At 42.2% G+C, this 26,113-nt stretch overlaps 1 protein-coding gene across 4 annotated transcripts in view; it reads left to right on the plus strand.

Annotated features, from left to right (window-relative positions):
• PTBP2 (polypyrimidine tract binding protein 2) overlaps nt 1-26,113 on the plus strand; it is a 101,715-nt gene that overhangs the window by 22,971 nt on the left and 52,631 nt on the right. For all 4 annotated transcript variants that reach the window (XM_038745762.1, XM_038745763.1, XM_038745764.1 and 1 more), the window contains exons 3-4: nt 11,755-11,830; nt 25,546-25,718. In XM_038745762.1, the coding sequence (XP_038601690.1) occupies nt 11,755-11,830; nt 25,546-25,718 (249 nt within the window). The remainder of the gene's footprint in view (nt 1-11,754; nt 11,831-25,545; nt 25,719-26,113) is intronic.

Consider the following 26,113-nt stretch of genomic DNA (forward strand, 5'->3'; position numbering starts at 1 on the left):
CTTCTGATGCAAAGAAATTGGATGGTTTAAAAGGAAGAGGTGGGGGAAGGGAAGGAAAAAACAACTTTATCAGACATTCTTGAAATGATGAGGGAACGTCCCCCGTCACACCCAGAAAGAATGGGCTGAAGTGACACGGACAGTTTTTATGGCAGAAATAATAGACAGTTTTGAATTCCGACATGTCAAAGGATACTGAAAGAGGCAGTAGAGAAAAAGATTTTAGTGGAAGACAAATTGTTAGGGGAACGTTTCTTCAACTTTTGATAGTCATTTAATTTGCTGGACATCAGCCATGTTCCACTGTTCAAGAAATTGTTCTGTTTCATACTGTGCACTTTTTCTTCATATGGAAAAAGAAGGTAGGAAGTCAAGCAGGTACCAGGATTTATCAACTTTCAGAATGTGTGACGGTCAGCACAGCTTCACCATACTTTCCTCAACTTTCAATGTTCACAGTGAGTACTGTAGTAATATAGTACAGCAATATTTTCACCATCTTCCTGTCTACCAGTGCGACCTCACTGATTCTTCAGTAATCGATGCTGATGACCCTGGAGGCGTTGCCAGATTCCCCAAGTCCCTCCTGAATGTCAGAGAAAGACTAACTCACTGCATAAGTGGTTCAGTTTTGTGTGAAAACCTCACCTGGCATTCTTAATTGATTCCATGGAAATAGGGTGTTTTAAGAAATAGTGCACGAGTAAATTCATGCATTCTCAAGCTCCAAAGATTTTACCCGAACCATTAATAAAATATTTTGAAACTTTATTTCAAGCTTAATTTTGAAGATTATAGGTTGTAGACTCCTTGAGGGCAGGAATCACATCTACTTACTCTGTTGTACTCTCCCAAGCTCTTAATATAGTTCTCTGTGCACAGCGTAAGCTCCATAAGTGCTATCGGTAGGTTCAGAGTGTTACCTTTCATCTTGCTCTGTACCCTTGCCTATAAGGTTAGAGATCTGGTATTTTCTGTTCTTCAGAGACTGCCATTAGAACCCATCAGTTTAGCTGTGGATAATCGCTGTGTTGAAGTAAAGTCGAAATACTTCAAAGGTTAAGAAAGAGATGTTTAAACCAAGGTCCATTTTGCAGTTTTATCGGAAGTGAGAGCACTGTAGATATACCAGCATTAAAATTCAATAGCACCATCACTTATGAGTGCTCAAAGAAGAGTGTGGTAGTGGGGGAATTGCTGCGTTTTATTCTTCTTTACGCTTAATACACGTTAATGGATAAGTGGTACTTAGACTGTGAGCCCACTGTTGGGTAGGGACTGTCTCTATTTGTTACCAACTTGTACTTCCCAAGTGCTTAGTACAGTGCTCTGCACAAAGTAAGCGCTCAATAAATACGATTGATTGGTACTGAGTGGCTACTGTGTGTAGAACACTGTACTAAGCACTTGGGAGAGTACAATAATTAATGCGTGTTCATTGTAAAGATGTTTTGAAAATTGCCCTTAAAATTTTTAATGTTATTTAAAAAATGAACCCATGGCTGGAATATCTGATTTGCTACCAACAGACATTCCCTGGAAAAGGAAAACAACAAAAAAAAGAAGCCAAACGAATGTCCCCTTCGTGGCTCTTTGTGTTGCTGCCCTGGCCTGATACTGGTTGAAATTTAGGATTTCAGGCCCAGTGGCCTTTAAATGGTAGTTATTCCACAGGTGGTTGTCAAGCTGTGGCCACCGGGACACATCTCATGAATTTACAAATAAGCGTTTGAAGAGGATTCGATGTGCTTGACAATCCCCTTTAGTTTTTCCGCACACCATTACTGTGAGATTGGTGGTTTATCCATACCTCGGATTCAAACAAATGAAGACAGGCTAGTTAAGTGACTTGTGCAAAATGACACTGAACCGGGAGACAACCAGTAGGTCATCATTCTTGACTCCCAATCCTTTATTCTTGTTGCTAGACCACGCTGGGTTTCCATCAACAGCAACTGCTGGATAGCTGCACAAATGGTAATGACTTTGAGATGCAACTAATGTCAATTTTTGATTGTACCCAGCGATCTAGAGGTGAAAAGCTCCAGATAGCATTACCACTTTCCCCAGACTACTCAGTTCCTGCAGGTTTTACGTATTTAATTAGCACTAATTTTGAAGAGTAATTACAGATGTCATTGCCATTACCAAATAAGTCTATCCTTAGAAAACTGACACTTGGTTGTGTATTTACATTATTTTATGGAACATTCACATGCTTTTAAACAAGTCGGACTCTTAACAGGTAGGCTTTTGTCATGAGAGCACTGTGAACATCAAAATTGAGATTTTCCTCTCTGGTTTTAGCTTCAAAAACAACAGAATTTTAAAATTCAAGCATCTGAAAGGCAACCCTAGACACATCTCAAGTGTCGTAATTTCAGAACTGAGTTTCCGACATTTATTCATTGATGTTTGCATCTTTTACTAACTTTGGGAGACATCTAGAAGCATTGCAAAACAAAACTAGCATGACTGGTTAATACTGATTATAAAAGGCAGGCAGAAGATCTTTGAGCCATGTCAAATAACACATATATTAGGGACTGTTTCTATATGTTGCCAATTTGTACTTCCCAAGCGCTTAGTACAGTGCTCTGCACATAGTAAGCGCTCAATAAATACGATTGATGATGATGATGATATATGTTTGCACCCTGTTTCAGCTCTATGTCACTCTGGGCATAATCCTGGGGAAGTAACCCTGATCCCTCGTTCTCTAGACTGTGAGTTCATTATGTGCAGGGAATGTGCCTACTGACTGTATTATATTGTACTCTTTCAAGCGCTGAGTACGATGCTTGGCATGTAGTAAGTGTTCAGTAAATACCACTGATTTATTGATTGATTTCCCCGCTCGCCTTCCTTTCTCTGCCTTTTCCTATTCCCAGCTCATGGTCCCGCCTGTGATTTTCCTATCCCAGTTCCTCACCTCCCCTGCTCTCTCCCGGTGTGACACTTCTGTGTCCCCACCTTGAGACTTCAGAATCAAGAACCTGGACTGAAGTTATTTTAATGGTGGTGTATTTAGCCCACCCTGACTCCTCGTCCAGCCAGTTGTGCTTCCTCTGGAGCGTGAAGCACAAAGAACGGAACAGGCGGGCGAGGGTGCAGAACATCGTGAAGAACATAGAGATATTTTTCACGCAGGACCCATTTGTGGCCAAAGTGACCACAACAGAGTGTCAATCCTGCGCTTTAGCCGCGTAACCCGGCAGGCTGTGCTAGCCACTGCGGTCTTCGCCGACCGCGATGGCCAGCTATTTCTCGACGTTCCTCCTGGGACCGTCCACCTCACAGAGCTCCACGGACCATTCTTGGGATCTAAACCTTTCCGGCTGATGCCACAGCCGTGGCAGGCGGAGCCAAGACGCGGACCCAAGTCTTCTGATTTCTGGAACCGTGTGTTTTCTATTGGACTCAGAGCAGGGCTCCGTCAGGGCGGTGGAGTCGCCCAGTCAGAAATGACGGGTGGGCCTTAGTGCTCTGTCGTGAGATCTGGTCCTGCGTTTGAGAAGCCGCTCAGAGAAATTGATGGTAATGCTAGCGGCTAGCACTGTGCCATTCCTATTCCCGCTGGGGCCTGGAATAGGCATAGAGGAGTAGGGAGTAGGCGTACAGGAGCATGGCATATTGCAAAGGGCATGTGCGGTCTTTGACCACAGGTAGAACTGGGACTAAAATCCAGGCCTCCTCATGCCCAGGGCAGTGGTTCTCCCACTGGATCAACAGCAGGGCTCTGACAGTGTACAGAGCTACTAATGAGAGATCACTCCTTACCTTGGTTCCAGTCCTACAAGTGACTTTAAACCTGAACTGTTGCTTGTGTATAATAAATTAATAATAATAATGATGGTATTTGTTAAGCGCTTACTTTGTGCCAGGCACTGTACAGAGCGCTGGGGTGGATACGAGCTAATCGGGTTGGACGCAGTCCCTGCCCCACGTGGGGCTCACAGTCTCAATCCCCGTTTTACAGGTGAGGTAACTGAGGCACAGAGGAGTTAAGTGAGTTGCCCAAGGTCACACAGCACACAAGTGACAGAGCTGGGATTAGAAGCCATGATCTGAGTTCTAGGCCCGTGCCTTATCCACTACGCCAGTATTACTATTTAGAAGACCCCAGGACTTTGAGGAGCTATTTTCATTCAATCGTATTTGTTGAGCACTTACTGTGTGCAGAGCACTGTACTAAGCGCTTGGGAAGTACAAGTTGGCAACATATAGAGACGGTCCCTACCCAGCAGTGGGCTCACAGTCTAGAAGAGCTATTTCTAGGACATTTATCCAGTCATATAATGATAATAATAATTGTGGGATTTAAATGCTGACGATTTGCTGAGCACATCACTAAGCACTGAAGTAGATACAAGGTAACTGGGTTGGACTCAGCCCCCATCCCATGTAGGGCTCACAGTTTTAGTCCTCACTTTACAGATGAGGTCACTGAGGCTCAGAGAAGTTAAGTGACTTGCCCCTGGTCACACAGTAGGCAAGTGGCAGAGCCAGGATTAGAACCCAGGTCCTTCTGACTCCCACATTCTATCCACTAGGCCGTCCTGCTTCTCACGATATAGATTTCAGTCCTAAGGCATAGACTAGTCAAAAAATTTGAGGATTAGTTTAATCATCATTTTTGCCACCCGTCAGGTATTGTTGCAGCAGAAATAATTTTATATCTGAAGTATTCTTAAACTTTGGTGATCGTCCAGTCATTATGATATCAGGGTAGTGATTCTGATTCCCCAACACCACTTTGCAATTACTATCCATAGACTTGTGAAAACTGCATCCTTCAAGGCCACGTTTGCCCTGGGCAACAGAAGGAAGATGAGCCAACTCTGAAATAATTTCATCAGACCTACAACTTTTTACCCCGAAGTTTAGACCATTGTTGAGGCATAGCATGAAGTGAAACAAATACATTTGAGTGGTGTTGGAGAAAACTGTGTCCTTGGTTGGTCTCACTTCCAAGTTTTAAAGAAACTTTTGAATTGATAGCCAAAAATGTTGTCGAAATGGGTCACCCACTAAATTTAGACTTCTCCTGTAGGCTGTTGAGTTGTTGGCATCACATACTGAACTAATGAGAACTTAACTGAATGGGAACAGCAGAAATGTCAGAGGTAGACCATGCAATGCTGAAGAGATTTTGTACCTTTATAAAATCTTGATTACACCAGTGACACCATAGTTGGCTGAGTCATTTCGACATTTGGAAGTGCTCATTTCCTTGTTGGAGGGAATATCCAACATACCCAGCTGCCGTAGAGGACTTAATAAAGGAGATAGGAGAGCCATTGTCCTGGGCACTTTCTTTTAATATGGCAAATTGAAGACTTCTGAGTGCGCCTATCAGCCTTGTTGTGGACCCTAAGCTCCTTGTGGGCAGAAAATGTCTGTTTATTGTTATATTGTACTCTACCAAGCACTTAGTATAGTGCTCAGCATATGGCTCTCAATAAATAACGATAGAATGAGTGATGGGATGCAGTGCTTGGCATGTAGCGCTCAGTAAATGCGATTGACTCACTGATTGATTCTGAGAAGACTCCGTCCAATAACCCTTCAACAAGCCCTTTCAAATCAACTCTAAACCTCACCCACTTAGACCCACCCGTGACCCCTTAATTTGTTAAAAATAAAATTAAAGGGTTTAAAATTGGTTATTTGCAGATCACTTGTTTTAAGATGTAATGTACGTGGTGCAGTTCTGTACTATTTTCTTTTGTTGGTTTTTAAATATGATTTAAAATGATTGCACTTGTTATTTTCAATATAAATATATTGCTGTTAAATTACTCATCTATAATAGACTACACAATTCTGGATAATTTTGATAAGATTAGGGTATTAGGCCTTGGTTCCGAAACAGAGCTCCCATTTATAACATTGTTCACCTCTGAGAAGTTCGGTTCCCGGTTACAGGGCTTGGAGTTAAGGAAAAGGAACCAGCAGGATTTTTGCATAGGAATGAATAAGATGGTGTGTGTCTGTTTCCCCACATACCTACTAGTGTCATAGTAAGCGCTAAGTAACTTTCCGCTACTGCCATCCTAAGCGGTTAATGAATATTCTGAGTGTGGCATACTGTGTTCACAATTAAGTAAGCAAACAAGAGTTAAACTGAGAGGAGCAAGCATAAATATGGATAGAGTATTAATATTTAAAGAGTGCTAAATAGAACTAGTGCCGGGTATGTTAAATAAGTAACTCCCTGGACTTAAACCAATTAAACAAATTAATCATAATCTTAGAACTCGTGTATTAATTTGTGTACAAACATGCTCCCTGTAACTCACCTGAACTTATAGAGCGGGACCAACAAATCTTGCTTTGGTTTCCCCAAACAAAAATAGCCCTGCCTCTGCTGCCAGTTTGACAGTGTGTACCATCTTTGATTTATCTGCTTGTTGTTGACTGCTCTCATTTCCTCCCTGCTTCTAGCTGTTGAACTGGGAAAGCTTTTTCTCTTGTCAGAGGCCAAGTAGATGAGTATGTACATTGGGCCTTCTCTACAAACAAGATCGAGCCTTTATTTGAGGCAAAACCAGGGAACCCACAGGATACTCGCCATTTAACAACTGATTTAAGAATGGAAAAGTAATATTCCAACTGGCCAGTCTTTCCAACTGATCAGTCTTCTTTGTTGTTGTTCGTAATGGCGGGCTTTTTATCTGGACCTTTTAAAGTGCAGGAAATAAGCAAAAGTCTTGATTGGATGCTTTTATTGATACTTTAGGAGAACTAGTACTATATGGCTTTTTCTCTTGTTCCTTTTTCCCCCCAAGTGTAGAGGCAGTTCCATGACACCTAAAATTCACTGTGGGGGGTGCCAAGAGTCAGTCAGTCGATCGTATTTATTGAGCGCTTACTGTGTGCAGAGTACTGTGCTGAGCAAATGGTAGGGTACACTGTAACAATATAATAATAATTATTGTGCTGCTTAACAAATACAAATAACAAACACAGTATAACAATATAGTAATAATCGTTGTATTTGTTAAGCCCTTACTACATGCCAGGCACCGTATTAAGCGCTGGGATGGGTATAAGCAAATTGGATTGGACACAATCCCTGTCCCACTTGGGGCTCACCGCCTTAGTTCTCGTTTTATAACTGAGCCACGGAGAAGTGAAGGGACTTTACCAAGGTCACACAGCAGACAGACGGCAGTGCCGAGATTAGAACCCAGATCTTCTGACCCCCAGGCCTGTGCTCTATCCATCAGGCAGGTAGATAGACACACTCCCTGCCCACAATGAACTTGCAGTCAGAGACTCATAGTTGTGGTGACTAGAGATGTGGGCTGGTGGGCCGTCATTATTGATTATAGGGTTGCCCTCAGCCATTATGGGGGACTATTGGATCTCAGGTTTGAACAAGGGAGAAGAGGTGTTTTCAGGAGATCCTTTTTTTTTTTACCAAAAGATTGCTCAATGTTACTCCAAAAAGTATGAATATATGAGATCCTTATATCAGTCATATTTATTGAGTGCTTACAATGCGCAGAGCACTGTTCCAAGTACTTGATTATATGCTATTTATTTCTTCCATCATGTTTGCTCTTGCAGCATCATCTAGATCAATTAGTCTAACTGATAAGCCACAGGGAGTTAAAGATTTCCTGCGAACATTGAGATATTAGCCTCCCAACAGCTCCGTCTCCCGGACTTGCATTAAAATGTTGAAGTTGCTAATTCATGCAGGATTTTATGCAGGCTCATGTATTTTTTTTTTCTTGTTGTTTTGAATGGCGATGAATTATCCTGTAAACAGAGGTCTTGTTCCCTTAGTACACCACTTCAGATGAATGTTGCCCTACTACCAGAGTAGTTGGAAAGCACAATTGCTTGGCCTCCATTTACGATATGCTGGTAATTTGGCGAACGTAAAATTGTGTTTTCTATTTAAATCGTAATAATTTACGACAGTATTTAAACTTAATCGAATAACCATTTTCCTTCGATGAATACACTTCCTTCAGGTGCACCGATTCTGGTTTTGTGGTTCCCTTGCCCTTCACAGGATTAAACTATAGAAAGCCAGATTTTGCATACAATTCATCCCACAGTGACCTTCTTAGTGATATTAGAACCTAGTCACCTTTTCCCAATCAACTTTAATGATTTGCAGCATGGCTCTTCTTCTCTATGGGAAATCTCTTCAAATTGGCAGAAGTTGCCTTTATGTGGGAATAAGCGTGCAGTAATTATATGCAGCCACTTTGCACTGTAATGTTCTCATTTGTGCTTGTGCTACTGCATTTTAATGCTGGCATTACAACGCTCTCTCACTTGGATATAGTGCCGTACAGTGTGCTCATTCCCAATCTTCACAGTGCTTTGACTGACATGTGTTCAGGCAGTTATGTTTCGAGTTATGAGAAACACAGCACTTCCACTTCTAAATTTACAGCCCATTTCAGCTTTGGGAGGCATGGGTTTTCAGGTTATAAGGCTAGTATTAAAAAGTCAATCAAAAGACTAGCCTCTTTTATGGCACTAGCTTTGGGAGCAGCAGGCTGAGGTGGTTCTGTATGGGAGCCGTGGGGAAATTGGGGAAGGCTTATTAGAGAAGCAGCGTGGCTCAGTGGAAAGAGCATGGGCTTTGGAGTCAGAGGTCATGGGTTCTAATCCTGGCTCTGCCACTGACCAGCTGTGTGACTTTGGGCAAGTCACTTCTGTGCCTCAGTTACCTCATCTGTAAAATGGGGATGAAGACTGTGAGCCCCATGTGGGACAACCTGATCACCTTGTATCCCCCCAGCGCTTAGAACAGTGCTTTGCACATAGTAAGCGCTTAACAAATGCCAACATTATTATTAAAGTAGTGATGCAGAGGGACGAAGTTACAGAGGAAAGGGGTGGGGGGGAACAGGGGAGACTGGGAAATGAAGGGCACAGGGAAGGAGCCAGGGGGATGACTCCATTTTATTTCCAGTGAAGTAAAAATTGGACCCTCTACCGTGGAACCCTCCCCGATTCAGTAAAAGTATATTAATGTAGCTATATCATTCATCCGTAATTGATAATGTGCATAATTTGGATGAAACGTGAGCTAGTTGATCTTGGTTCAGAAACACGTACAAATGTCGCGCTAGAAAATAGCTTCCGATCTCTGGCATTTTAGCTTTAGCTGCAGGTTTTGGGAACCAACTGTGCCATCCAGGGACTAATTGATGAGGGATTAGGCCCCGTTTCAGTTTAGCATTGTCTAGTAGCAGGTCGGTCTAGCACAGATAACAGCTTGTCAGGTAGTACAAGTTGCGTTTTTGTTGAATAAGTATGAAATGACACTGTAAATATTTTTAAAACATATTCAAACTTTTATTATTGGTACGTATTTATATTTGATCATGTAACTATTGTGAGATCTTTGTAACTATCTTTATTGTTATTGATTGTGATAGATTTACTTTAATAATTGTGATACACTGACAGGATTTGAGATTTTAGGAGCACATTGGTTGACTACGTTATTTTCTATGGGGAACTTGACTTAGTTTAACGCTGTTTTGCTTAAGCACTGGCAGTAATTAAGCATACTAACCAGAGTATAGCAGTACTAGTGAAATTGCCCATTTTCCCTTGGGGTTAGTGAGATAATGACAAGAGCATCCTGTCACACATACGTACCTTCAGCCACACACGCCAGTTCACTTGTGCACTCTCCATGAAGGACAGGTAAGACTTCTGTGCACCTCCTCCCCCCCACACACACACATTCATTCATTCAATCATATTTATTGAGCGCTTACTGTGTGCAGTCCTCGACCACATAGTCACACTCAGTCAGTGACCTATGTTTTCCGTTAGCAACACCCACTCATTTTGTAACATCCATATTCACTCTATAAGCCACACATTATTACAGCAATGTTCAGTCTGTCAGTTCATGCACACTCAGGCTCAGTGGCATTTTGGCATTAGCCTCTTCCCTAGCCGCCTCACCGCCTCATGGTAATGGTGAATCTCACATTGCATGTGACAGACCAGTTCTGGTCCAGTCATGGAGACTTTGGGACCGAGAGCCTGCGTGAAGGAATTGATTTTCTTGCCAGTGGTTTGCACGGTTCCTTGTCCCTACCTCTTGTAGTCTTACTTGGGCAAATGGTTGCATCAAGTGAGTAGGTCAGCAGAAGGGCAGCACAGTGCAAAACACACAGAATTTTACTAAAAAAAATTCAGCATGGAGCCATTGCTGCCCTAGGTCGTCAGAGGCCAGCAGGTGGTTGCCAGCGAAGATGCCTCATTAGGCGTTGCAGTCTATTATCATCATTATAATTGTTGTGATATTGAGCGCTTACTGGGTGTCAAGCATTGTTCTAAATCCTGGGTAGATGTGTTAGGCAAGGTGTTGACTCACATGGGGCTCATAGAGAAGCAGCATGGCCTAGTAGGAGTCAGAAGGTCCTGGGTTCTAGTCCCGGCTCTGCCACTTATCTGCTGTGTGACCTTGGGAAAGACATTTAATCTCTCTGTGTTTGTTCCGTCATCTGTAAAATGGGGATTAAGACTGTGAGCCCCATTTGGGACATGTAATGTGTCCAAACTCATTTAACTTGTGCCTCTCCCAGCGCTTATAACAGTGCCTGGCACATAGAAAGCACATAACAAGTACCACAGTTGTTATTATTATTACTGGCAAAGTAGAAGAGGGAACAAATATTTAATCCCCATTTTATAGTTGAGGCATAGAGAAATTGTGTCTTCATTCAGTGGTATTTATCGAGTGCTTACTGTGTGCAGAGCACTTAACCTAAGGTCACACAGCAAGCAGTTAGCATAGCCAGTATTAGAACCCAGGCGTGTGCTCTTTCTGCTGGTCACACTGCTTCTTCTTGTTGAGTTACTTTCAAGATTCCTGCCGAGCCTGCCCACCACATTAGACGATTCATTCATTCATTCAGTCGTATTTATTGAGCGCGCTTGGGAAGTACAACTTGGTCACATATAGAGACGGTCCCTACCCAACAGCGGGCTCACAGTCTAGATCTAGATGATCTTAGTGGTTCTTTGGCCAGAGACTTTCACTACTGATTGGCATAGCTATCTAACTCTTCCTCCCCACCTCCATGGTGAGGAGGGAGGTGGTCTGGTGCTTATAAACTAACCCCTAAAACAGCTATCATCATCATCATCATCATCAATCGTATTTATTGAGCGCTTACTGTGTGCAGAGCAGTGTACTAAGCGCTTGGGAAGTACAATTTGGCAACATATAGAGACAGTCCCTACCCAATTGTGGGCTTACAGTCTAAAAAGTGGGCTGGTTGATTGTCTAAGAAGAGAGGCAGGATGGTAAGCACTGAAACTGCAGTTCCATTTACTTCTCTCTTTCAAAGGTAAGAAGTCACAGCAGCATCATAAATGTCCGTAGGGTAGCCTGGTGGTCAGCGGAAAGCAGGCCTCTGTTCTCTCCTCTTTCCTGACCTCTTCTCTTGGAAGTACAGTTGGGCCTAGACAGGGAGGGAAGAGACAAAAACCACCTTTGGTTTTGACAAACACGAGAATTTTGAAGTCTTTTTGTTTGTTTTGCATTCCATGCCTGCGTTAAATTTTTAAACATTTTCGGTGTTGTAGCATTTTCTTCTTTGAAAGAGCTGTGTGAATAAGTCTACAAGAGTCGTATCTGTTAGAAACAGGGCTGCTTTAATAATATTTTTAATTTGAATATTGCTCGAGTCAAATATGTTTTCTCTCTTTTCTTTCCTTTTTTCATTATTTTTTTTATTCTTGGTCTTTTTATAGAGAGGATCTGACGAACTTCTTTCAGGCACTGTGCTCAGTAGCCCAAACTCTAACATGAGCAGCATGGTAGTTACTGGTAAGTGATTCCATTTTAATGGCAAGATTTACCACTCTTACAGTTGTTCGCTGTTCTATATATTGTTCATGAGAACACAATGCTACACTGTTGTCCAGCAGTGAATATTGTTGACCCATTGACTAACTGTGAGTAGCCTCTTTTATGCATTTAACTTGAAACTCTCTGCATGTGTTGAAATCTTATCAACAGGACCCGTTTTATTAGGTGCCCTTAAAGAACTACAATAATTTATTTTAAACGACTGATGGGTTTAATCATAATGGAGCTCAAATTTTGATAGAAACATAGGTCTTTTCAGACAAGAATGATTTAGTAAACGAGCAGTTAATTAGCTTTTTAAAATAAATTCAGCAGTCTCTGAAGATGGGTTTACGTTGCTTCTTTGGGCAACCTAACAAGAAGTGAAGCCGAAGAACTTCAGTTACTGTTAAAGTAATTTGTTTTTTCCTAACAATGATAGAGGTATTTTGCCAAAAATCTTCCTTTAAGGGATACTGAAATGAAATAGAAATATTTTTGAAAAGTGATGGTTTGACTAATGTTAACCTGCTCTTAACAGGTCACCAAGGATTCTACATTCTTAAATTATCCGTGTACTTCCTAGTTTTTACTTTGCAAGTTACTCCTCTTTATTGCCTTTTTGGTTTCGTGAACAGTATGCAGTTTTATCTTTAGTATTTTTTTTTATTGCACTTGTGAAGAGCTTCTTATATCCCGAGATCTGTACTAAGTGCCGGGGTAGATATAACAGAATCTGGTTGGACACAGTCCCTTTTCCACATGGACCGCACAGTCTAAGTAGGAGAGGGTAGGATTAATTCCCTTTTTACAGATGAGGTCACTGAGACACAAGAAGTTAAGTGACTTGACCAAGGTCACCCAGCAGAGAAGTGGCAGAGCACAGGGATTAGAGCACTGGGCATCTGATTCCCAGACCCATGCTCTGTCCACTAGGCCACAGCCTTTCCTTATAGATCTGCTCATCTTCCTTTTACCTTCGTCCTATCTTCCTAGCATAGTTTCACCAACTCCTTGGAGTCTGTTTCTGTCGGACCATCCGCTTCGTATCTAGTGCTGGCTCACAATTGCTCTCCAAGTAGCTCTTGGTTTGGTTTCTTCCTACTACGTAAAATTCAGCATGTCTGAAACTGAACTCGGCTTCTACAAGTTAGCTTTCATGCTCCTCTTGTCACTTCTGATAATCATTATTCTTTCAGTCTAGCGGGGCAGAAGACTGAAGTTATTTTGGAGGGACCTCAAAACTAGAAAATTATAGATCCTTATTTAAATTTGAATTACCTTCTGTTTTTCATTTCTTCTCTTGTAGCTGTGGAACTGTATTATACATTAGTTTTGACTCTCTTCTTCCTCCGTTTTTGACTTGGTCCTCTAGTCATTTGATTTCACGTCTTTTCACTCCGGTTGATCCAAAGTGCTGCAGGCAGAATCATCAACCTCTACTTTTGCTTTCATCCATTGTAGTCCATTTTATATATTTTCATCCTGTGTAGTTGTAAATCTTTTTGATGTCTGTCTCAGTAATTCATTATTCAGAACTTCTCAAGTCACCTCAGTAGTGCTCCGCGTCAAGTGGTTGCTCAATAAATGCTGCTGTTGCTACTTACAATAATTATGGTATTTGTTAAGCGCTTACCATGTGCCGAGCACTGTTCTGTACTGCTACGACTATTACTACGATGATGATGACAAGTACTACTACTACAACTTACTACTTCTGCTATGCTTGTCTTAATAATAATGATGATGATGATAATGGTGGTGGTATTTATTCTGCGCTGTACTAAGTGCTGGGATTGATACAAGGAAATCGGGTTGGACGGAGTCCCTGTCCCACATGGGCCTCACCGTCTTAATGCCCATTTGACAGAAGCAGTAACCGAGGCCCAGAGAAGTGAAACGACTTGCCCAAGGTCACACAGCAGACAGGTGGCAGAGCTGGGATTAGAACCCAGGTCCTTCTGACTCTCAGGCCTGTGCTGTATCCACTAGACCACACAGCTACTTCTTGAACTGATTCCCCAATTTTTCTATGCTTGAATGAAAGATTTTTCATTCTTTTACCTCTCTCAGGAGAGATTAGAGGGTTTTGTGTATTTTGGGGAAAAAACAAAGTCTGTTTAACTTTTTTTAGTTACAAGTGGTATGGAATGTTAGGTTCATTATCTATCCACACCCTGCACAGATGTGCGAGTTAAATGAACCATGCAGGCCATAAACAACAACAAAAAATTACAGCGCACATTTTGAGCATTGAAGCCAGTTTTTATTTACTTGAAGTTACTTCCTGGTAATGAATAAGGTTCTTTGGAAGAAGTGTTACCTCTTTTCAGACCATTAGGGCAACATTTGATGGGGGAGTTCCTAGTCAGGAATAATGAACAACCAGTGGATCAGTGGTATTTATTGAGTGCTTACTGTGTGCAGAGCACTGTGCTAAAACAGAGCTGGTAGATCCATTCCCTTCCCACAGCACACCACAGTCTGAGCCTTCATCCCTGAGACTCTGTGCAGAGGGATTGTTTATTGTGCTGGGGGCTTGCACAGCTCATCCCCACCTTCCTTCATCTCATCCCTCATCCTTCTCTCAGCTCTCACATTCTTGCTGGAGCATGGGGCGAAACGAGTGAGTAGACGGGCAGGGGTGGCAAGCACATCACAAAGGGCATATGTGGTCTTCACCCTTGTTAGCCAGCTAACAAGGCCTTAGAACCCAGGTCTCCTGTTTTCCAAAGGTGTGCTCTTTCCACTGGACCGATCGCCGGGCCTAAGGCACCGTTTAGCCGAATAATTGTTCAGCGGTATTGATCAAATGCTTACGGTATTCATCTAATGCATACCGTATGCAGAGCACAGTTGTAAAGCTGGAAAAGAGTGATATAGTAGAGTCGGTAGACATGATCCCTGCCCACAAGGAGCTTACAGTCCACAGGGGGAGACAGACATTAAAATAAATTAGGAAGAGGGGAAATAGAGTATAATATGTGCATACTAATAATAATGATGGTATTTGTTAAGCGCTTTCTATTTGCAAAGCACTGTTCTTAGCGCTGGGGGGGATACAAGGTGATCAGATGGTCCCACACGGGGCTCACAGTCTTAATCCCCATTTTACAGATGAGGGAACTGAGGCCCAGAGAAGTGAAATGACTTGCCCAAGGTCACACAGCTGACAAGCGGAAGAGCCGGGATTAGGCCCCATTACCTCTGACTCCCAAGCCACGTTGCTTCAACAGAAGCTGGGCTTCCGGGTGATGCAGGGTAGAGTGACCTAAGGTGCCAGTGTCTTGCTTTAGGCCGCCCTCCAGCCAGCCATCCCATGGAGGAAGATCAGTATACATGTCAGTATACAAGTCAGTATACATGTGCCAGAGAGCAAAGGGTGTTTTGGGGGCGTTTCTTTCTCCCTTTCATGCCTTTTTCTTTCATCATCTGGACCATTGTCCTCATTCCCCATGGGGAAGCCCTGCCTATTAACACTCTCTTCGGGGCATTAATAAATGCAGTTCATTTCCTTTTTTTATTAGTACTCTGTTCAGCCGGAATCTATAGGCTGCTACTAACTTTTCCAGTAATATATTGTGATTATTAATTTGATTATTTTGATTATTAATTGGATTCTTTTTAAATAGTGCAGCATAAGGGTCCCATACACAAATGTGTGGTTAGTGCCCTTCTGTTCAACCAGAATCTGTTAGGATGCTGATGACTATATGGATAATAACGATTTTATTATTAATTTGAATTTATGTGTTGTATGTAGAGAAATGTGCAACTCCATAAGGGGCCCATCTACAAATGTGTAGTTAGTGCATTACTACAGGGAATGCAATTGTATCTGATTGCACTGCATAGTAGTGTCGTCCCAGCCTAAACTATATGACCATATTCACTTTGTAAACTGCACACACAAGCATATTTCTGTATTCATTATATCTGAGAATGTCCTTTTTAAAGTTGCTCATGACAGTGGAGTAAAAAAAAAAATGTTGTACTATTCCTCTCCGATTTTCTGAGACTATTTCGTACTGAAAACTTGCTGTCACCCCTTACTGAAAACTGGCTTAATTTGTCATAAAGGGATTATGACATAAAGTGAAAGTTACAATAACAATTTTATTTTGTAAATTAGAAATTTTAAGGTTAAAATTTGATTATCTCATACCAATTAAGTCTTCATCACTAAGGGTAGTATTTTAAGCCATTCCTAGTGTTGGAAAATATCGGGGGAAGTTTCAAACAGTGGGTGAGACCTGTCTGAACCGAGAATCGTCACTTATAATGCCTAACTTCATTAAGATTACTTCCTTAGCCACAAAGATAGCTCCTATATTAGTATATTCCTTTTGATAAATGCACATCAAACTTTCCTTAACAATTGCTGAAATATTGTAAGGAACTTGTAGGCTGGGAGCCCCTTGTCTTGGGTAAGGACTGTCTCTATATGTTGCCGACTTGTACTTCCCAAGCGCTTAGTACAGTGCTCTGCACACAGTAAGCGCTCAATAAATACGTTTGAATGAATGGATGACCAGAGTGCCTGCCTAGAATTTCAGCACCCTTTTTTTATTGCTAACACAGCATATTTAGTTCTGGTCACCAATGTAACTGAAAGAAATGCCTTTTAAATTAACCTAATTTAACCTAATTTAATGAGCCTTTCACTATTAGCTTGAGACAATCAATCAGTCAACGCAAAAGCTGATGTGCAATTTCCAGGTACAAGTTAAATGGCTAGAACGCAATTAGTTTTTACCTTTTAGTCCGGGAGGGCATGCCCTCTATTATTGTCATGTATCTTTTTTTTCCTCAACCCGACTTACCTGGCCAAGGGTAAAGTTGCTTAAATATTACTGGCAGCGTGCAGAGGTGACATTGTTGCCAACTTGTACTTCCCAAGCGCTTAGTACAGTGCTCTGCACACAGTAAGCGCTCAATAAATACGATTGATTGATTGATGTGCACTTCCTCCGTCGTAGCCAACATGAGTCCTTCCAGTAGGAACTGAGCAAGTGTATAATTGGCAGAATTTGTCATTCCTTCTCTCCATTCCCTTGTTACTGGGTAAGAGGATAAAATTTTCTCAGCACCCCTGCCACCCCCAAGTCAGCTCTGCTTATTTTACCCTTGATGTTTATAGCCCAGTGGTTTGCACTTCAAAGGAATTAACGTTTGTTAAGTCAACTAACAGAGTCAGGGAGGGGGGTGGTGGTGTCTGCAGTGATGGGAAAATCATGGCAGGCAGGGTTTGGTTGGGAAGGTGAGGAGTTCGGGTTTGAATATGTTAAATTTGAGTCGTTGGCAGGACATCCAAGTAGAGATGTCCCAGAAGCAAGAGGAAATGTGAGACTGTGGGGAAGGAGAGAGAGCAGGGCTGAAAAGGTAGATTTGGAAATCATCTGTGTAGAGATTTTAGTTGAAGTTCGGGGAGCTAATGAGATTTGCAAGGGAGTGGGTGCAGATGGAGAATAAAAGGGAACCCAGAACTGAGCCGCTGAGGGACTCCAACAGTTAGAGGGTGGCGGGCAGAGGGGGAGTTCACAAAAGACTGAGAAAGGGTGGCCAGAGACATAGGAGGAGAACCAGGAGAGGACAGCTTCAGTGATGCCTAGGTTGGAGAATGTTTCCAGGAGAAAGGGGTGGTCTGCCGTGTTGAAGGCCGCTGAGAGGTTGAGGAGGGTTAGTTTGGAGAGGAGGCTTGTTGGGCTTTGCAAGGGCAATGGTCACCACCATAGAGGGCTGTTTCTTTGAAATAAAGGGGTTGGAAGGCAGATTGGAGGGGATCTAGAAGAGAATTGGAGAGGAAGTGCAGGCAACTCGAAGAGTTTGAGGAGAAATGGTAGGAGGGAGATGGAGCGGTATCTGGAGAGAAGCCTGCCTTCAAGGGCCCGTTGTCTTCTCTAGGAGAACTTGCTGAACGGGCTCACTCTTTATTTTAATGCTAGAATTCCGTATAGCCGTGCCGATCTCACGAACAACTCAAAAACCTGGTCCCTCGAAAAGTAATCGTAAACCTTTTGGACCAGGTTCAGAAAGAGCAAAAGCAATTTCTTTTTTAGTCTTGATAAGGAAACTGTAGAATTTACACTGAGACAGAGTTGAGTTTAAGTGTTTTATCCCTTTGAAGTGGACTTTAGCTGAGAAAATTGCTGAAGCTGCTTCTCTTACCATCATATTTACCTTGGGTCACTGAAGTAGCTGAAGGAAATAACATTTAATCGAACCTTTCTTACTAAACCAGATTCTGAAGCATTTTAGACATGCATGCCTGTATTAGTAAAGGTTCATATAGAAATGAAAGATTGCTTTCATTGTCTTAGAGTGACTCCAGAAGTTAAAACTTAATGCTATGTACTTTAAAAACCATACCATACTACCACATAAAGTTGCGTGTTTTACTTAGTAAGGAATTCATATTCAGTTATTCTTTTGTACATTTATTTGAGAATTTAATAATAACGATGGCATTTATTAAGCATTCAGTATCAATCATACTTAGATTGTGAGCCCTCTGTGGGGCAGGGACTGGCACCCCAGCTGACGTGTGATCTACCCCAGTACTTAGAGCAAGCATTTGACAGTGCTAATTAGGAAGTGCTTAATAAATACCATTATTAGGATTTGTTTTTCCTCGCCTTCTCCCACCCCCACACCCAATCACCTCCCCTCCTAGCAAGGGAAGATCAGTGGAGTTAGGCCAGTCAGACACCCGGAGAGTTGGCTGTAGAAGAGTAGCCCTTGGTGCTGGTCCAGTTACCACCGTCCTAATTTTACCAGCAATTTCCAATTTCCTCCTCATTCCTTTTTTGGTTTTTTTTTTTTTTTGGCTTCCCTCCCCTCCCCTGCAAGCAATGATAATTGATTCTCTTTGCTTCCTCCTGGCTCTTTTTGCAGAGGAACTGTAGTTCCAGCATGCAGACTGTTTTCTTCGGGGCTTCTCAGCCCAGAATTGACTTAATGCTCCCTTTAAAGGGCAGTTTTTATGCATACTGTGTGGACATTAGCCCTCGTTAACCTGGTGCAGTTGGGTTTGGAAAGAGCTGAAGGGAGTAATATTTCAGAATAAATATTTGCCATCAAGTAATTTTATGGAGGAAAAAAATACGAGCTAAATTACAGCCTGCAAGTTTGGCCCTTTCACATTTTGAGAAGCAGCGCAGCTCAGTGGAAAGAGCACGGGCTTTGGGGTCAGAGGTCATGGGTTCAAATCCCGTGCTCCGCCAACGTCAGCTGTGTGACTTTGGACAAGTCACTTAACTTCTCTGTGCCTGTTACCTCATCTCTAAAATGGGGATTAAAACTGTGAGCCCCCTGTGGGACAACCTGATCACCTTGTAACCTCCCCAGCGCTTAGAACAGTGCTTTGCACGTAGTAAGCACTTAACAAATACCATCATTATTATTGCTGTTTAGATCTGATTTTTGTCTGGATTAAAAAGCAGAAATCTCATGAAAGAGGGTTGTTGTGTTTTTTTTAACAATCAAGAGAATTATATATGCAATCCCTGACTGAGCGTGCCATAACAAAAGAGAGACCTGAAAAACAGAATCATAAAATATAGATCAAGCTAAGAAACCTGAATAATGGGATGGCATGATTTTGGGATCCAGGACTAAGGTGACCTACCAAACTAAAGACTTCCACTCCTTATAAAGAACCTGTATTTACTCTTGTACACAATACCTCCGTACAGATAGCTCCGAAGACTTTCAGTGCCACAATTCACAATTTGGGGTGGGTGCTGCGAAGACATTCTAATTGGTGAAAATTGGTAAGGTATATGGATATGATGCCATTTCTGCAGAAGTCTAGAAGCAAAGAGAGACTAATGCTCAGGCAGCTGCTTGGGTCTTTATCTCAGTATATGGAGTCTGGAAGAAATGAGATAGAATTTCAGACTCTGTAATTGCCGTCTACAAAAATAAAGAGTTGACTGTGGTATCTCCTGGCGCATATTATTGCTCTCTGTTGCCAATGGGAATCTGGGCCAGGATCCTTCCAGGTAGTCTACTTTCAGTGTGTTTCGCTAGCATACGACGCTATAGCAGATGGGATCCTCACGATCTGGTAGAAGTGCGAATGTGTCAACGAACCCGGTGATAATAGTAGTAATTGATTTTTATGAAGCGCTTATTATGTGCCAAGCACTGTACTAAGCACTGGGGTAGACGTAAGATAATCAGGTCTTACGTGGGGCTCTCACATTTTAAGTTGGAGGGAGAACAGATATTGAAGTCCACGTTTTGCAGAAGAGGGAACTGAGGGACAGAGAAGTGACTTGGCCAAAGTCATACAGCAGGCAAGTAGTGGAGTCAGGATTAGAACTCGGTTTCTCTGACCCAGGCCTATGCTTTTCCCACCAGGCCACATTGCTTTCCCAGATGAAACAGATTTCATCGATCTTACAGTAGCATTCGACACCACCAGCAGGTCCAGACTCTTGATTCCGCCAAACAATTTTGGCTGTACTGAAAAGTTCATCAAAATCCATATCCTAGGATTGCATCAGCATTGAAAGTGTTATCAGTGCAACCTGTAAGCCATACTCAGCATTGGCGATTAAGACAGAGGTATTAACGGTGAGATTCTCGAATGCAGTCATTTCACCAGCATTGTAGCTCTCACTGCAGTTCAGCTTCATCAGGCTGGACACATGAGAAGAACACAGGCTTGGGAGTCAGAGGACCTGGGTTCTAATTCTGGCTCCATCACTTCTCTGCTGTGTGACCTCAGAAAAGGCACTTCTTTCCGCCTCAGTTTCCTCATCTGCCAAAAATGGGATTCGATACCTTGTTCTCCTTAGCCTGTGCCCCTATTTGTGACGTGGCCTGTGTTCAACCTGATTAACTCATATCTGTTCCAACAGTTAATACAGTGCCTGGCACATAGTAAGCGCTTAACAAATACCATGAAAAGAAGAGTAGATGAGATCAGAATATGCAAGCTGAGCGAGAGCATCTGGAAACACGATTTAAAGATAAAATGTTTAAAAATATCAACATTTAAAGATATAATGTAGTATACTAGTAAACAATATGATTTGGTAAAGACCTATCAGGGAACAGCTATAGGAGACAGATCAGCCGGTCATGCAACAAACAGGAGAGGAGCTGCCCTTCTTCAACAGAGGCTTCAGTGACTTCAGGTAATCCAAGCCGGGTTCGAATGCCGGCTCTGCCACTTGTCTATGGTATGACCCTGGGTAAGTCACTTCACTTCTGCGCCTCAGTTACCTCATCTGTAAAATGGGGATGAAGACTGTGAGCCCCGTGTGGGACGAGGGCTGTGTCCAACCTGGACTGTGAGCCCGCTGTTGGGTAGGGACTGTCTCTATGTGTTGCTGACTTGTACTTCCCAAGCGCTTAGTACAGTGCTCTGCACACAGTAAGCGCTCAATAAATACAATTAATTGATTGATTGATTTGCTTGGATATTCCACAGGGCTTAGTCTTAAAACAGTTTCTGGTATATAGTAATCGCTTAAAAAATAACGTTCAGACAAAAAAGAGAGAAATCAAAAGCCTCTCTTATACCACAGACTGAGCCTGCACTTACATTTGAACTTGATTCAGTCTGGTTCCCACCAATCTATTTTATTTTATTTTACTTTTTTATCTGTTGGACTTCACAGCTGACGAGGGCTGTGTCCAACCTGGACTGTGAGCCCGCTGTTGGGTAGGGGCTGTCTCTATGTGTTGCCGACTTGTACTTCCCAAGCGCTTAGTACAGTGCTCTGCAAACAGGAAGTGCTCAATAAATACGATTGATTGATTGATTGATTTGCTTGGATATTCCACGGGGCTTAGTCTTAAAACAGTTCCTGGTATATAGTAATCGCTTAAAAAATAACATTCAGACAAAAAAGAGAGAAATCAAAAGCCGATGGGTTTGGGCAGTCGTTGTACATTTAAGGGTCGTTTCAGTAGTCCCAGTAGGCCCGCCCAGGCACTCATCCCAGAATCAATTTTATTCATATTAATGTCAGTCTCCCCCTCTATACTGTAGCTCATTGTGGTCAGGGAACGTATCTGCTAATTCTCTTGTATTGTGCTATACCACAGACTGAGCCTGCACTTACATTTGAACCTGATTCAGGCTGGTTCCCACCAATCTATTTTATTTTATTTTTTTATTTGTTGGACTTCACAGCTAAACTCCCTGGAAGTCTGTCTCCTTTCCTTGAGGGTTGTTCCTGGGCCTGAATTTGTGTGGAATGTTGTTCCCAAAGAGGCAGGTTTGATAGGCACTTCTTGGAAACACCCTAGCCCCTTTGGAAGAGAACTCCGTCCCCAAACCATGTGGATTGTTGGGCCTGCATAGGTCTTTTCAGTGGATAAGATTTCACTCCCAGTAGCTTCAGATCAGAAAGTGAAGGATTTGCATTGTCAGCCGTTATTGCAGGGTAACGAGATTTAGTTGGGAAGACATTGTAGATAGTCTCGTAACCAGGTTAAAGAGAAAAATTATGGTTGTGCAGAAATTTTCAGAACTTTTTTCAAAAGCATGGTTTAAGATGAATTTTTCTTCTACCTAATGTGCAGTTGAGAAAATTGAGGAAGAGAAAATGTCCTCATCCCAAATCCTATTTTATCGAGTGGCTTTGAAGTTTTCTCCTGGTTTTGTGTTAATTTGGGGTGGTTCTGTTCCTGTGTTTTGTAGGTTTATGTAACCTCTGAATCATCACCTCCTTTGGCAGGAAGGCACCATGTCCACTGCCCTGGGGGATAAAACCATATGTTTTTTCCAGCCCCTCGACCAGAACTCTGAGATACCGATGGGTTTGGGCAGTCGTTGTACATTTAAGGGTCGTTTCAGTAGTCCCAGTAGGCCCGCCCAGGCACTCATCCCAGAATCAATTTTATTCATATTAATGTCAGTCTCCCCCTCTATACTGTAGCTCATTGTGGTCAGGGCACGTATCTGCTAATTCTCTTGTATTGTACTCCCCCAAGTTGCATAGAACAGTGCTCTGCACATACTAAGCATTCAATAAGTGCCATTCGTTGACATTGATTGATTGCCCCGGGCAAAATCCCCAGAGTGGAACACCATCCTAGTTTCCTTTTGGCTGTAGCAGTGGCAGTAGCATTTATTGAGCACCCACTTGATGTGGTGCACTATACCAGTTGCTTGGGAAGTACAGAATAAAGAAGCAGCTCATTCCCTGTCCACAGAGGGAGAGAGTAACAAACGGATTTATCATCATCAATCGTATTTATTGAGCGCTTACTGTGTGCAGAGCACTGCACTAAGCGCTTGGGAAGTACAAGTTGGCAACGCATAGAGACAGTCCCTACCCAACAGTGGGCTCACAGTCTAAAAGACCCGAATGGTCAAAATAAACAACTTTGTGTGTGTGTGTGTTTTAATATATATGAATATATGTGTGTATATGCACATGTACACCCCCCCCCCACACCCACACACACCCACACACACACACCCAGATTGATTGAGGTTAATAAAGCAGGAGCTTTCTTCCAGGAAGTACTGGGCCTGAGAATCCTCCTCCATACGGCACTGAGCCCAGGCCATGGACGTTTTCCAGGGAATGTTGGGCCTCTGCTCCCGGAATTCTCCTCCAAGCAGCAGTGGTTCCCGGCTGTGTTGGACTTAGTCTACAGGGGAATTCTTTCAGGCAGCACTGGGCTAAGCTGCAGTAGCTGTCTTCCAGGTGCCACTAAAGGCTTAGCCACCCAAACCAGGCCCTGGGTGTGAGCTGTTTGCAGGAGCAACAGTCACCCTCACTCTGCGTCGACTGTTGCCATTTCATTGGGCCCACCCATATCTGGGCTAGGATCCTCTTACAACAGTAAAAAAGTATTTATTAATAATAATAATAATAACAATGGCATTTGTTAAGCACTTTTGTGCAAAGCACTATTCATAAGCGCTGGGGAGGATATAAGGTGATCAGGCTGTCCCACGTGGGGCTCACAGTCTTAATCCCTATTTTACAGATGAGGGAACTGAGGCACAGAGAAGTTAAGGGACTTGCCCAAAGTCACACAGCTGACTTGTTTTATTGAGCGCTTACTTTGTGCAGGCCAAGGTACTAAGCGCTTGGGAGAGTACAGTGCAGTAGAGTTGGTAGTCACAAAAATTAGGCTCCTTCCCCTAGCCCCATTTCCTCCTCTTCTCTCTCCTTTCCTTCCCTTCTTCCCTTCCCTCCCTCCTTTGTATTTATTGAGCACTTACTCTGTGCAGAGCACTGTACTAAGGGCCTAGGAGAGTACTGTACCGTACCCCCTTTGCCCATGGCTGCCACACTCTGGAAAGGGGCCACCCTCAGTGATACTTTGTTTTGACTTCTGTTGAAGCTGTTAGCCTCCCGTACTCTCTTCTCCCAAGCCTGGTAAGCGGATCATCCTATGCCATTGAAAGCCGGCTCAAACTTGTATTCCCAATCAGGATTCTCAATTGATGGTTTTTTTCTTTAGGGCAATGCTTAGCAGCTAGTAAATGCTAAATTAATGCCATAATCATAAGAGGTGTCAGTGAAACATCTTTATATAATTCCACCAATTACATTTATGATTGCAGTATATTATATAGTTTTAGTACATAAATATTATATTTTTGTATATCTTCTCCCACTCCTTTCTGCGACACCCTGATTTGCCCCCTTTATTCACTCCTCAGCCCCACAGCACTTATATACCTATCCATAATTTATTTATATTAATGTCTGTCTATCCTTCTAGACTAAGCTCGTGGTGGACAGGGAATGTGTCTACCAACTCTGTTATTTTGTACTCTTCCAAGAGCTAAGTAGTACTGTGCTCTGTGCACAGTAAGCACTCAATGAGTATGATTGAGTCCCTTGTAAATAATAATAATAATAATAATGTTGGTATTTGTTAAGCACTTACTATGTGCCTGGCACTGTTCTAAGCACTGGGGAGGTTACAGGGTGATCAGGTTGTCCCGGGGGGGGCTCACACAATTTTAAGACTTGACCTCATTTGCATTTGTTTTGAGTATATATAATTCACAAATAAAATGATTCATAATACAATTTAAACGTTTTAAATATGCATAATTTCACAATTCTGTTTTAGAACAACTCCTGGTTACTTCTGCTTATCATTGGTGTCTTCCTTACGTAATATTTACTATGTGATTTCTCAACTTGATAGGCTCGTTAATGATTTTTAGGTAAACCGTCATTTTTTTTTTAGATTCTGTATCATTTTTCTTTTTCAGACTGCACTAGTGTTCACTAAAAACGAGATAAATTGAGCGTGAGTCTATCATTATGTAGTATTTCGTAAAGCTACAGGGGTTACATTAGCATAATTCCTTCAGAATAAGTTCATTTATTTGTCAATCATGTTATTTTCGTAACGTATTTTATTTGTTCAATATCAGGTTTTGAAATGAAACTTACTGATTAGTAAATTTCTTTGAGCCTTTAGAGTTGCAGGATTGGTTTTCTGTAGAAACAAACTTTTTGTGTATTTGCAAAAACGATTGATGCATTCATAAGTTTGTTCGAGTTGTTTTATATCCCTTCAGTATTTTGCATTGCAAATATGTTTGCATTTATGAAAAAAAGTCAATACGTTTGCATTCTGGTATATATGTATATATATGTATGTATACATATATATGCATATATATAGCTGTGCTTTCTTTCAATTTCATTGAATTGACGTTTCATACATGTGAAATTTTAAAAATGTCTTTTCAGCCAATGGTAATGACAATAAGAAATTCAAAGGTGAAGATAAAATGGATGGCGCACCTTCCCGTGTACTGCATATCCGGAAACTACCCGGTGAAGTGACAGAAACTGAAGTGATTGCTTTAGGCTTACCTTTTGGTAAGGTAACCAATATCCTTATGTTGAAAGGAAAAAATCAGGTATGTCTCTTTCAGAACTCAAAATTTCAATGACCAGCTATTATCAGGTAGAGACAGCTTCCGTTCTGCAACTGGAAGGTCGAGATCCGCTGATCACCGGGCTGCAGTGAGAAAATGACCTGGTCAGAGTTCTTTAGATATGCTGTCTGGGCAGAAGGGTGATTGAAAACACATTCTGCTAGACTCCACATTCTTGCTGTTTGTATACTAATCACCCAGATTATTTTGTGGGTAGGGGTGGGAGGGTTAGGGGGAGGAAAGGCCGATTAGCAAGAAGAATTCTAAACCCCAAATTGCTGAAGTCTCAATTGAGTTTCTGGCTTGTTCTGCGGTCTGTGGACTTGGATTTCATTTTCTGATATTTGAGGTCTGGGAGGAAGGAAGACTAGGAAGAT

Source organism: Tachyglossus aculeatus, chromosome 4 (genome assembly GCF_015852505.1).
Source record: "Tachyglossus aculeatus isolate mTacAcu1 chromosome 4, mTacAcu1.pri, whole genome shotgun sequence".
Taxonomy (NCBI): domain Eukaryota; kingdom Metazoa; phylum Chordata; class Mammalia; order Monotremata; family Tachyglossidae; genus Tachyglossus; species Tachyglossus aculeatus.